At 41.7% G+C, this 14,392-nt stretch overlaps 1 protein-coding gene across 1 annotated transcript in view; it reads left to right on the top strand.

The window, feature by feature from the left end:
• ANTXR1 (ANTXR cell adhesion molecule 1) overlaps positions 1-14,392 on the top strand; it is a 208,677-nt gene that overhangs the window by 55,578 nt on the left and 138,707 nt on the right. Inside the window, exons 6-8 of the mRNA XM_084901202.1 lie at positions 89-168; positions 2,718-2,786; positions 4,134-4,214. Coding sequence (XP_084757328.1) covers positions 89-168; positions 2,718-2,786; positions 4,134-4,214 — 230 coding nt within the window. The remainder of the gene's footprint in view (positions 1-88; positions 169-2,717; positions 2,787-4,133; positions 4,215-14,392) is intronic.

Raw genomic sequence — 14,392 nt, forward strand, 5'->3', positions numbered from 1 at the left:
AGCTTAGAAGAGCCAGCCTCTCAGGGCTGAGAGAGGGTTCCCTTGGTGTGGCAGGAGGGACTGAGCGGGTCTGTGTTGTGTTGAACAGGATACAGGACAGCCAGCGTCATCATTGCTCTGACTGATGGAGAACTCCATGAAGATCTCTTTTACTATTCAGAGAGGGAGGTAAGCGACAGTCCGGCCTGTGTCTGCCTAAACATACATGGAAAAGGGCCTCTTCCTTCTGAGATGGGCTGCACTCTTTCTACTTGGCAAAATGATAGTTACCCTTGATTAAAAAAAATTTTTTTAAATAAATAAAAAATAAAAAACAAATAAAAACACCACAAAAAATCCACACTCCTGGATAAAATAGTGTCTTATACATTAAAAAAATAATAATAATATATTTTTAAAGTGAATCTTCATGTCTTATACATGGTAGATATTTTTTCCTCTTTAAAATATTTCTATATTACTCTATGTTGGGGGGAGGGGTAAAATGAATCTAGCATGCTTTTATTGGAAGCACTATATTGATTTAGCAGTTTTGAAACACTATCCTTTTTAAGCAAAAACTTTTTTTTTCTGAAAATTTCCCCATATTTTCTACTAAAAACAGAAGGGGAAAGAATTACTTGACATATGTAAGAGCCAATCTTGGCAGAATGGGTTAGTCCGTGAGAGTCTCACTCTAAGAACCAAAGTTGAATATTAATCGGAGGCAAAGTAAATTATAATCTCTCCTTTGATAATTTGTTTTCCTTTTCTTTGTGTTCTCATAAAATACTCCTCACGAATGCTCTTTAAATGAAACTTTCAGTTTGCATAACGAGATTCAGAAAAGGGAATTTACTCAAAAATTAAAAAGTAGTCATTTATATTTAAGAAAGCCTGTCCTTTCAAGTAGTAGATGTGAGAGCTATATGTATAAGTGGCCCAAAGAAACCAGTTAACCGTGGGAATGTATTAAAGCCTCCTTAGTGACAAAGCCTTATTCAGGCCAAGTTAGAAAAAAACACAATTAGACAGTGAGGGAGGGGGGTTCTGGCTCCCAGGGAGGAGTTAATAAGAACATTTCACTTATCTCAAGCCCTTGACTACTATTTAATTTAAATTCAGCTTCCTTAGCAAGCAAGAAGTATATATTCATCCATCCATTCATTCATTCATTCACTCAGTGTTAAGTGAGACAGTAGCTGCTCTCATGGGCCTTACCATGTAATCATCATGTCCAGCTTATTGAAGCCTCTGTGGGCAATGGGCATGATCAAAGTATGTAGGTGAATACATTACTCACCTGCAATGGGAAACACAACGGGACAATTCACAATGAGAAACACAGTAAATATGACAGGCACTCCCTGAGCATGTGGCAACAGATATAATTTCTATTCTCTAAAGTCGACACTATGTAATGGGAATGCAGGATGTCTTATCTGAGTGCCAAACAACAGTCACATGAAGTGAAAACCCTAATAAGGAAATAACTGAATATAAAATAAATGATAGTTGTCAGATGATTAAAATAGGGGTTAGTAGAAAAGAATTTGAGGTATGGCCCATACAAACTTGGAAAAATAGTTGGAGTGCCAATACCAATAGAAAGGGGGTTTCTGAAAACGTAAGATAAAACTCAAGCTCTATAGCGCAAATGAACCTTTCCATTTTTGATAATTCTATATAAAGTCCAACTGGAGGAAAAGAGGCATAGAAGTTGTTGCAGATAAGACTGGGGCTAGACTGGGTCTAAAAGTTTGTTTTATCCTGAAAGCCTCAAGAAATATTTCTAACATGGAGGAAAAAAATACATGTTTTTTTTATAGTCACAAGTGGGTTTGCATACTAACAGAGTAGGGAAAAGAACACAATTCAAATCAATAAGCACATATTGAGCACCTAATATATCTTTACTATCGATTATTTATTAAGCACCTACTTTATATACCAAGAATTTCCAATTATTGTTTTCTGTTCTGAAAAGTAGAAGAACTTTGAAATCCATTATCAGAGCCTTTCACAAATCAAATATTAAAACCAAGCCAAAACCTGGATGTTGTTTTTTATGTTGCCTTCTCAATAAAAAAGGTCACGGGTTCACCTACTCAAATATGGACCATAATTACCATACCATGAAACAATGTGTTCTGTGGCAATGCAAATGGCTTTATTTCTAAAGGGGACTGACATTTATGAGCATCTGCATCCTCCTAGACCTTGCATGAGGAGCTCTGCACTTATTATATCATTTAATCCCCATCACACTTTCTAGAGCAAAGCCTAGTGTCAAACCCAGGTAGATCAGGTTCCAAAGACCATATCCTTTCCATTATACCATGCTGCCATCACAGAGGAAGAAAAAGTATGCCAAAAAAAAACTCATCAGAGAAATAAATAAAACAATCATTTCCCCAAATTATTTCATACGATTTACCCTAGCCTACAGTTTCCTTTTCCTCTCCTTGTCTTTCAAAGACTCTATTTATGTGGCTCTTTCTCACCACTTCCCATTAGACTAATCACTTCCTTGTGCCCATGATGCATTAGGTTAGAGTGGGATGTCCATTGGAGTATAAGCTCTTCGAGGTCAGGGATTACCTTATCCACTGTGGTATCTGACATATAGTAAGTAGGTGCTCAGTAAATGCCTGATCGTTGCAGGTAGTCTGGCTAGTCCAAAAGGAGTATGTTTGCCTCTTCTTCTCTCTCTAATATCTTTTCTCTCATTGCCCCAGGCTAACAGATCCAGAGACCTTGGTGCTATTGTTTACTGTGTCGGGGTAAAGGATTTCAACGAAACACAGGTATGCTCTTGCTTTTCCTCCAGTTTGGGAGGGTACCAAGTTTGTGAATGATTCGGTGCAGAGGGTGCAGCAGCAGCATAAACAGCCCTTAGATGGAGTATTTTTCCAGAAATGCTAATAAGCATGAAGGGAATTGCTGGATGAGTAAGGAATGGAAAGCCATTTGCTGATGCATGTGGGGGCCTCTAACACAGACCATCCAGACAGCATCTTTCTTGGTAGATGCTAAACAGCCAAGGTGTCAAAAGGTGGGAAACTTGTTGTTGCTGTTTTTATTTAATGTGATGAATCTTTTTTTTAATGGCAAACATCCCTTTCTTCCATTAAATATGCAGAGTATTTTCAATACAAAAAAAAGGGAAAAAATTAGCAAGTGGGCAAAAAAATGTATATATAAGCAAATTGAGAAAATTTGCTAACAACCTAAATGAACGTTACTTGTTGTAGTTTGTAATTTTTGTTTTGTTTTGTTTTAATAACATGGGACAGCACTCATGATATGTTGTTAAGTAAATAAATTAGGATTGCAGAATATCGGGAGTAGTATGAGGCCAGCGTTTAAATAGATATGTGTATATTGCCTAGAAAACCTATGAAAGACAATATACGTCAAATGAACAATAATAGAAATGTGATGGATGGAAGGATGAGTGGATAAGTACATGGATTATAAGTAACTTTTTATAAATGTATTTTAACTAGCCTGGGTTTTCTGAAATTTCCCAATGACACAGTGCCATCAGTAAACACCCTGGTACCCACCAACTGTGACCCTGGCCGTTGCAGGAATGTGCGAAGATGGGGCGGGGCTAGTAAAGCTCATAGAGCAGCTTTTCCTTTCTCCAGTCCTCGGCTCCTTAAAGCAGGAGTAGCCAAACCATGGCCGGGGTCCTCACCTCACGGAGCAGGTTGTGTGAAGAAGGCCCATTCGCAGGCCTTCCCCAACACCAAAGCTTGAATTTATTTTTAAAGTTGCTTGGAAAGGAAACAAGTTGGTTTGGTTCGAACATAGTTGCCAACAGAAATGTGGGTGAATGGGAGAAAAATGAGCCAATGGCCTGCCCTCAAATCCATAAATACACCAACCCAGGCCAAATGTTCATCTAGCGGGGCAGTCTTACCTCGGCTCCCAAGGAAAGAAGTATTACAACAAATGGAAGAGCTGGCGCCAATCCCCCGGGCTTGCTCCAGGGAGGCCGCTGGTAAACTCATTATTACGGAGGGCTTTTCAGTGAGGCCCCTGAGCCCAGTCAAAGCCTCGAGTTCCTCTGATTCTAAAAGTAGATGGAGTCCCCTAAACCCAGTGGCTTTCCTGCCTTCTCCATATGTGTTTGTGTTTGTTCTCAGCTGGCCCGGATTGCGGACAGTAAGGATCACGTATTTCCTGTCAATGACGGCTTTCAGGCTCTGCAAGGCATCATCAACTCAGTGAGTAGAGAGCCTCCTTTGAGACCGGACATTCGAGCCCCTTCTGCCCCTGATCTGTTGTAAATACCCCAATCCCATCCTTCCGAGGCTGGCGTTTTCCTGCTTGAGAGAACATTCCTTTGCAGATCTTCGTATCTGTCATATCCCACTTCTGCCTCCTGCCTTCCACTCCTGTTTCTTTCTTCGTTCTCTGTGCCAGTTCTACCCTACAATGGGAAATTCGACATGGAGGGGAACCCTGCTCTGGCAGTCGGGGACCCAGGCTGCCCCCGGACTGTGGCTAACGGTGCGCAGTTACAGGCCTATTTTCCCAGCCACAAGTGTACTGACCACCAGGGGGCAGCTCCTGCGTTGAGCATCTTTCCCTGGTGGTCAATGCGCAACATAGCATCTGGCCAAGCGATCGTTCTGGTTGTTCCACCACTCAGTTGCTAGGCTTTTATTCTATAGGATCACCTGAGAATCTTGTTTACAATACTCACTCCCAGGCCCCATTCCAAAGGTCTTCTTTTGTAGTGAGTCTAGGATGGAGCCTGGAATCTGCATCTTCTCTTTAATAAATGCGTCAGATGTACTCTCAGAACATTGATACATGAGACCTTAAGTTTCAGATTTGTGAAAAATAATATCTCCTCGGGCTGGGTATTTCTATCTTAAGTATGCACATATGACAATCGTCTTCTTCCAGATGTGTTTGTTTGCAAGGAACAGAAACTCACTCAAAACTTTCTTAACCAGAAAGTGGAAAAAATTGAAAGAATAAGAAAGTATCAGTTACAATTATGGATCCCCAGGAGAGGGGCCCCTGCTATAAATAATATCTGGGGTCAGGGTGGCATCCTTGACAATATAAACAATAAGAACTGCAATAACCATATAAAACAACATCCAAATGGTGCAAGACAGGATTAACAGCGGGATTTGGGTCTGACCATGAATCCTTGGGAAGCTCAGAGGTGGGTGATACTGGGCTGGAGCCTTCATGAGAAAGTGGGGCAGACGTGAGCCTCTGAACCACCAAGGAGGGGAGGTGGTAGCACCAGAGAAGAGATGACATGACTTCAGCCCAGAGCAACGCATTTTCCAAGGACAATAATAATGCCTGTCTGTCTGGTGGGAGAGTTTGAGTGAAGGAGTCAGGAGCGATGGGACATAAGCCCAGACATTGGGTTGAAACTAGATTGACAAGAGCCTTGAAGAGGCTTTAACTTAAACTTAGAGGGTATAAGGAACTGAAACATTGTGAATGTCTAACCAGTGATGTTTAAGAGAATCTGATGGCAGTGTGTAGCTAGATGGGAGCCTGGGGACAGCCAGAGGCAGGAGCTCTCTCATGAGGCTCCTGCAGAAGTCCTGCCCCAGATGGCTGTGTTCTGAACAGGGACATGTGCCTACCTCACTCAAGAATTAGTTCCTCCCCAAGAACTTTGGATTATTTTTATTACATAATAAAAATTATAATTTTTATTTGCATAAATCACTGTCGTCCTTAAATATTTCAACCTAACAACTCAACCCAAGCTCAACTTGAGCCAGGATGTTTATAAAGCTCTCCTCGCCCCCGAATGGAAATGATGCCAACTTTTAGCAAAAAATGTCTCCCCAAAAGGGAAAGAGAATAATAATTTGAGACTCCAAACTTTTAGCTGAATGATAGCATTCTTAGGGGCTTTTATCTGGGAGTTATGATAGTGGTTTCGTTCCTTCCAATATGTGAAACCTGTACTTATGGTGGTTGCTAATTTGTTTGCTTGGACAGAGAAATAGGGACAAGCGCAGCAGGGCTCATCTTTCTCAAGTCAGACAGAAATAATTATGGCTTAAAAGTTGGCTATTTTTGCGAATTAGGTTCATTTATCCTTGTGGGTACTGAAAAGAACGTTCTCGTTTTCCCGCCCATCTAAAGCTTCTAGTGCAGCTTGTGCCCATGGATTTTGCTTGGTGGCTGCTTGTTTTCTCATAATAAAATGGGAATGGGCTTCATTATCCAAAATAAGAGTGCAGGGCAGCTTGCAATAAGCTCAAGAGGTTTGTAAAGGTCACTGCCCATAATGACCTTGTTTTTAAGAAGCAGGGGCTAGTATTTATTTATTCATCAAGTACTTATTGCAAACCTCTTATGGTGGACTCTGGCCATTCAATTAAAAGTAAAGCAGACAGAGAGACTCTACCCTAGTGGAGTTTAGCATCAAGACTGTAGATTCTAGAGGGAGGGACACATAAAAACAAGCAAATCAACATGTATAATTAAAATTGTAATAAGAAATAACATACTATAGTTCTGAGATTAAGAGTAAAGGGGGTGACAAAGAATTCAGGTTCTTTTGAAGAGATGACTTGAAGGATGAAATGGAACTATTCATTAAAGAGCACGGATAGAATCTTCTTGGCAGAGCAAAGCCCTAAAATGTAAGAAGGGCAGTACTTACGGTGGAGAATGGCCAAAGATGAAGTGAAGAAGCAATATGAGGCTAAATCATAGGGAGCCTTGAAGACCATGGATATTTTACTGTAGGGATTGTGGGAAACTGTAGTCAGACACAGTCTGACAATAGAACAGTCACGCTTGAAATCAAGGCTCTCAGAGAACATGAGATATCCATATCCCCTTTAAATAACAAATAAATAAACACCATAAAGAAGAAGAAAAATCATTAGAATTTATTGAGCATCTTCTGTGCACCAACTCCTCTGCTAGGCACTTCAAAAACCCCTCTCTGAAGAAAGATTCATTATCCCTAGTTTGCAGGTGAGGAAACTGGGATGCAAGCAGGTTGGATAAATTGCCCCAAGTCTGCCTGCTCATGACGATAGAATGGGAAATTTGAACCCATAGCTGCAGAGATCCTGCTCTTTCCACTTGGGCTGTGAATGTCTGAGGGGATGGAAAACTGCCACTGAATCCCAGAGCCTGGATTCATCAAATCCCGGATTCTCTGCTTCCTCAGTCTGACACTTGTTTGGTCTTTTTGCTGTTCCTCAACCCTATCTACTTTAAAGGGGAAGTCCTCATGTGTCAGATTTGTATTATGTGTTATTTTCCAAGTGCTCTCACCTGTTTTTCATTTTAGTCTCATTGGTGGAATGTAGGGAAAGACAGAAAGAAATCAACAGCTGTAGATAACTGATTTGGGAGCCAAATACTGTTCTTTCATCCCATTTAATTTAATATCATTTAAAAATCATAACAACCCTGCGAAGAAAATACTCTTATTCCCATATTTTAGGTGAAGGAAATGAAGCTCAAACTTCCTACTCAAGGGCATATAGCTCTAACGGGGAAGGGGGGTTAAAACTCAATTCCATGACCCAAGAGTCTATGCCCTCTCCCACCTCATTTCCTTAGGAAGGTAAAAATAAGAAATGCCACCATTTTTTGAGTTCTCATGTATTAAACACCATGCAAATAATTTTATACTATCATCAGATTCTCATGACCACGATTTAATGTAGATATTGTCACCCCCTCTAGAGAAGCAGACAGTCTAAAGAACAGAGAGATTAGCTAACTAACTTGTCCAAGGCCACACATCCATGGGCTGTGATCTGTATCAAACTCAGCTCTGTCTCTATGGTCATGAGGAGAATGACCACAGGACACCAGAACCCACGTGGTCTGACTGCACTGGCGTGGGGGGGGGGGGGAGCCCCGGGGGGGGGGGGGAGCCCCTTGCCTTTAACTGCTTGGTGGAGTCGTGGAGAGCATCTCTGAAAATCCCAGGGTTTTTCAGAGATGCTCTCCCCAACACACTTGATCAGGGTTCTACCTGTGAGGACTGTACTCCTACTTGCTTTTGCAGAATCTGGTTGATAAGCTTACAAGACAAAATGTGGTTGGTTGGCAGATGGCAGCCCTTTAAGCCAGGAAGACTGGGAAAGGAAGAAGCTATTCCTGTTACTGTGGCTTCTTCAGGGAAATTCCAGGGACCACACTGGTACATGCAGCGCCAGCCGTGGAGTGCAAGTCTGTCTAACCAGGCTCCGGGTCTTGGTTTGCTTTATCAAAAGTGCTGCAGGCAGGGAAACGGGAACCTGCCTGAAAGCTGGGCTCAGATAACACTGAAATGGTCCGCAATTTTGAATCCCAGCCCTTGGCCTTGACTGAGAGGCCAGCTTCTGCTCCCAGCTGTCCCCACTTAGTGTGCAATTGAGGGCAGTGCCTGGAACCACGCGCGCTGTCCATGAGAAGAAAAAACCCAGCTCCTGGCACCACGCCACCTCCATCTAGGAGCATTTCCCTGGAATAAATATTTGCGCTTGCATCAGGCTTCCTATTAATGAGAGGGTGAGTCAGTGCACAGCGCTTCCTGCATGTTCGGTCAAGTATTGAGCAAACGACTGTATTTGCAAGAATTTCTTGCAAGTTTTGGCATGAACATCCTTGTTAACGAAGAAACTGTAAGATCAGCAAATTTGAGGAGCAAATCTAGTCCATGGTGTATATGTATTTGTTTTATTTATAAAACCATACCCTTTGCTGACCTCCCCCTTCCGCACACGGGAATGTGAAAGAAGTGTAGCCCCTAACATGGTCCGGGTCCTAGCAAAGCTGTGACAAAAGGCAAAGCCCATCTTCAGGCCTTCCCTCCCACTTACTCTTCCAAGATCCCACTCAGGACTGCTCCGGGCTTCCCTCCAATCACAGTTTAGCACAGTTTCACACAGTCCCGGAAAGTACCTGTCTTTACAGAACTAAGCCTCTTTCCTGCCTCCAGCAGCACCAGTTGAAACCACTTGCCTGGCTCGTGGGTCTTTTTCATGCTCTGTGCTGCTCCTCTGGGTCAGTGGTAAATTGTGTGATGACAGAGACTGACCTATTTGTCCTATTTCCCATGGTGTCCAAGGTCGTGCTGTGCTTATTTATTCATTTACAGCAGCCCGGGGGTTTGCATGCCCTTCGCCACCTACACTGCATGATGAGGCGGTGTGTGTGTGGATCTATGTCATATAAAATCCTCCGTCCTTCCCCCTTCCTCTCTTCCAAGGCCATGTCTATAAAACATGGTATTTTGGACTCCATGCTATGTGCCTGGACACAGAAATAGAATCAACTATAGTTTCTATAGTGAGCAGAATATCTGTTTTAAAAAGTATTTACCCCAGAAGTCATTAATTAGGCTCTGACTTTGCAGGCATTTAGGCCAGTCATTTCAACTAAGCTATTTTTTCCATTTGGCTTATTAATGAATCCAACTGTAATAAAAATAATAGCAGGAAGAGGCTACAAAGATCGCAGAGAGCCATGCTCAGTTAATCCTCAGCACCCAACCCCACCAACTCCCCCAGCTCCACCTCCTGTATCGAGGAATCTGTTAAGATCTATTACAAAAACAACAGCAGAATTTAGAACAAAATCCAGTGAAACACTCCCTGCAGGGGTCAGTTCTCAAGGAGAACCACTGCCTTCGCCAATATTCAGGTCAACAAGCTCATCTTACCAAATAAACTACGTTTTGAAGTTCACAGTTATCTGAGCGTTCCTTCTGAAAACAAGAGAGGAAAGTGATTTCCTCGAAAAAAAAATAAAAGGATTTCCTCCGCTTCAGAACCTTGTTTGTCCTATACTCCTTCCGAGTGAAATTAACAAGAAGAGGAGCATTTATTTCAGTGAGCTGGGCGCTCCCACCCAGACAGAAACTTGCTTTATTGTCAAAATTCAGTAAAACCTTCCAAATGTTTCTTGCATGTTAGAGTATTTAGTTGGTATAATGTAAGTATATATAAAGTCATATATGAATCCCAGAAAGATGTGTACATAATAGTACATTTTTATTTTATTAATAGTAATGCAGATTCTGTAGAAAAGACATGGATCTGGGATAATGTCCATAGTTGATAATAAGTGTGATTGGTTTAAATTATGGAGTGGAATTTAGTTAGGAAAGGTGATTTCTCTCCTTTTTTTTTTTTTTCATTTCATTAGAAATCAGATACAGTAAGTCCTCAATATTGTAAATAGGTTCTTAGAACTGCAGTAAAATTACATTACTGAAACCAATTTTACCATAGCTTAGCTGATATAAACAAGAATTTTTACAGCATCTCAAACATAATGAAATGACGTTAAGTGAATCGATGTTATTAGAGGATCTGCTGTAGTTTCAAAATTCATGGGGGAAACGTTGACAGTCCTGAAGGCTTGGAGGAGCTGATTGTGTATCCCACGGTTCCTGGCCCTTTAAACTAAAAGCAATGCTCTCCAGGCCTATCCAATGTGCATTCTGCCCTCAGCTGTAATAGTGCATATGGTCTTTCTGTGGGAGCCTGAGCCTCGCCCCCTACACACAGACCTCTACATGTTTTTCCAGTAAAGGCATAAGGGCTTTTACAAAGCAGGCCAATCTAGATCTTAGACATGGAGATATGATACACCCACTGTGTTAAAATAAGTACCCTGAGAAAATGGTCCCTAAAGAGGGTGGTGTGTAATTAGAAGGAGGAGGTGTTAAAAGATGAGGAATAAGACCCTAAGATTCTAACTGCAGGGAAGAAGGAAGACCAATACATAATATGCTAGAATGCCAGTTACTGAAGTCATGCAGAAATTGTCCCAGTCATTCAATAAATATTAATTTTTTGAAAGTGCCTACTATGTGCCATGTTAGGCATTGTGGATATAGAGGTGGGTAAAAACAAGTCCAATCCTTGCCCTCAGAGAGTTTATAGTCTAAAGAGGAAGATAGACAATGAACAAACAATCCAAAAATAATTAGATAATTACAAACCAAGACAAGTCCTCTGAAGGATGGTAATGTATATTAAAATATTGGATGCAGAAACATTTCACTGGTAAAATCATTATGACTTAGATGGCAAAATCCACATTGGACAGAGAGAGTGAAATTAAGGAAAATTGCTAGGTTTTATCTTAAAAAAGTAGACAGATGGATTTGGTCAATAGTTAACCACCTGTGGACTAGCATGTCCCAAGCCCCGGACATCTTAAAAGCAGATCAGATTGTGCCCTTAACACCAAATAAGACACTAAGGAACATGCTCTGAAAGATGTGTGGAAGCAATGAATGAATAAAATAGGCTGGTCTTTTATACTCAAACACACACACACACACACACACACACACACACTATCAGAAAATGGCCAAGTAAATGAAAATTGCTTGGATATTAGGGAAGGAGGCAGAGCAATTAGAAAAAAATTTAGGTGTGCCTATGGCAAAGGAGGTGTTCCTAATACTCTATGCAACATTTATAATCCTTTAAGGATTCTTGCAAAATCTCTGTATAAACTGAGAATTTTATGAAAAAGGACGTTGGGTTTTAGAGTCCAAAAAATGAACTCTTATATACAACCTGCACTGGTCCACAATGGATTTCACTTTAAATATACTGAGTAGCTTTTATTATTTGGCAAAGCTCTGCCGCCTCTTTTACTCTGCCAGCAATCTAATGAGATGGGCAAAAGTAACTATACCAGTAGCAACACATCCAAGTTATATAGTTCTTTATGGATTTTAAACATGTTTCCCCATATAGCTTCTTTTTGAAATCTTTCCAAAGTAGGAAAGTATTATTAGCCATCCTTGTTTTTTTTGTTGTTGTTTTTTGTGTGTTTTTTTTTTTTTGTGTGTGTGTGTGTGTGTTTGTTTTTGTTTTCGGTTTTTTTTGTGTGTGTGTTTTTTGGTTTTTTTTTTTTTTTGGGGGGGGGGGGGCGTTTCAGGAAATTAAGCCTGAGGCCAGTGTTGGGTAATGAGATGTAATCATCTATGAGCTACCATCTTGGCCCAACAGTAATAGTGGTGGTGATCAGAAAAGTAATAACAGATATTATGGTTTGAAAACCAAATATATGGGGTTGACAAAAGGTGATTTTCAGTTTAATAAATAATAATATAAGAATAAACTCTGTTTCACATACTCACAACTGTAAACCTGCTTTTATTTGTCAGACATTCTCCTACGCGCTTTACTAAGGATGTTCTGAAGACATTTCTTGGTGAATTTTTTACATGAAGGGTACATTATGGCTGGTGGCCCAACTCTTGTGAATAGCTATGGATTAATCAATCACACCTGTTTGTTCTGTCCTTAAAATGCTTGTTATATTTCCTTGAATTTCACTCTCTTCCTCACCCTCCAATCCAATATGAGTTTTGTCACCTAAGTCCAACTGACTTTACAAACTAAATATCTCTCCTTTCATGCCTGTTATTATTTTGCCATCATTCGGGTCAGTGTTTTTCTTATCCCCATTTTATAACAGAGGAAACTGGGATTCAAAGTTTCAATAACTTTTCCAAGTCCACAGGCAAGAACGGGGTGGAGCTTGGGGCTCAATAATAGCAGCTGCCATTAGTTGAGGACTTATCTGATTTCAGGCCCTGTGCTATGGGCTTTATCTATGTTATCTCATTCAATCTTGCCAACTCTACAAACTTATGCAGTAGGTACTGTTCTTATCCCACTTCTACAATTGAGGACCCAGAGACTCAGAGAGGTTATGCAGCTTGCCCAAGGCCACACTGTTCATGAATGAGCTCCCCAAGCAATTTGATTTCAGGTTCTAAGCTGTTACTCAGTATGTGAAATTGCTCCCCAAAATTGGGGTTCGGGAGAGTTAAAGGGTTTGTCAAGGACCATAGGAAGGGTAAGTCCAGGACCAGGGCCAGGAACTAACCCCTCACATGGATTATATTTGAGGCATGTAGTGGTCTTACCCCGTCTCCATGACAGGCCAATTATAGCGTCAGCTATGACATCACCACGACTCTATGTGAGGCCCTCCCACTCCATCTAGTGATTTCACTCCAGCGATTCCCCAGTGCTGTGTCCACACCTCTTCCATGGCTACTACTGTGCTGAGGGGGGACGGATCCTTCGCCTTCCCATCCTCATCTCGTCTTTAGCCCCTACACTGATTTGCTGTGTGGGGGAAGCTCAGGCAGAGTGTTTACCGTGCAGTCTGGGCTGCTAATAAACAAGGAAACCCCCCAAATCTACCCAATGCTATTGTGACTGCCTACCTTTTGAAACCAGACATTTCCCATTAGTAGGAGCCACAGTGCCAGACAAATCCTGCCCTTCCCCCCTCACTGATAAATTTTACTCTGTTGGCGGCAATGCGTTCCTTCCAGATGGTTTAGGTTACGATTGGGAAAGTTGTGTTTTTACTGGATTGAATCACAGCACTTGGCTGACATTTTTTGGCCCTTCTTACAACTCCTTAGATTTATCAACTAATTGCAGACACTTTGGGAGAATAATGCAGCATGTGTTTATGATGACAGACCCTGCTAGTGTGTCTTTGCGCTCAAAGATTCACGGGTGTTGCCTTCGCTGACCCCTGGTGAAGTATTAGAGTTGGATCGAAAACACTGGTTCAAAGTCAAGAACTTACATGGGTGAAAATATTTCATTTATGTGTTTTGGTGGAGTTGGGGATGGAGACAAAGTAGATCCAATAGCCCAATCTTTATTCTTAAACTGTTTTTTGGATATCTTCTGTTGTGGATGATAAAATGATTTATTAAGGGATGTCAAATGCCTTAGGAATTTTATTTAACACATCAAAAAATAGCTGCGTGGTTGTTCTAATGCCACTATTTAGTAAGTTTCTCCATGTGGGCGAATTGCTTCTTCCAATGTGGCCTGTTTGAAGACTTGCCTGCGGACACATTGAGGGGGGTGGCTCCATCATAGCAACCACTGGCTGAGGTGGCCCTTCAGGCAGGAAGACCAAGCATAGCAAATGTAGGGGAGAGATTGAACAATCGGCATCATTCAAGTCAGACAGCTGTCACCTGGGATTTGAGTCCCTACACATCAAGGTTTTGGTAAGCCTTAATCCGAGGACATCACTGCATACATAAGAGACCTAGAGGACCAACCCTAGAAAAGGGAAGGAGAGATGGGAAAGCCAACAGGGAAACATGGGTGCCCGGGATCCATCCTTGGGGTGCCTGGTCCCAAGTCAGAGTGACATTGAAGAGCACTCAGGAGCTAGTGGTGATTCCAGGTCCCCAGAGCCAGCTGGGTAAGGACCACTGACTCTCACGGAGGTGGGCACTGGGCTGTGGGGGTTGGGGGCCCCTGAATCATTCTCCAATTGGAGCAGGTTTAGGCACTAGAAAGAACTGAGGCTGATCCTGTGTTTGGGGTGGGGGCAGAGATGGCTGGGGAAGCCAGAGGCCCAGGAAAGAAGGCAAAAGCTGACAGAAAGA

The sequence above is a fragment of the Pipistrellus hanaki genome (assembly GCF_964339955.1).
Source record: "Pipistrellus hanaki genome assembly, chromosome: 12".
NCBI lineage: Eukaryota > Metazoa > Chordata > Mammalia > Chiroptera > Vespertilionidae > Pipistrellus > Pipistrellus hanaki.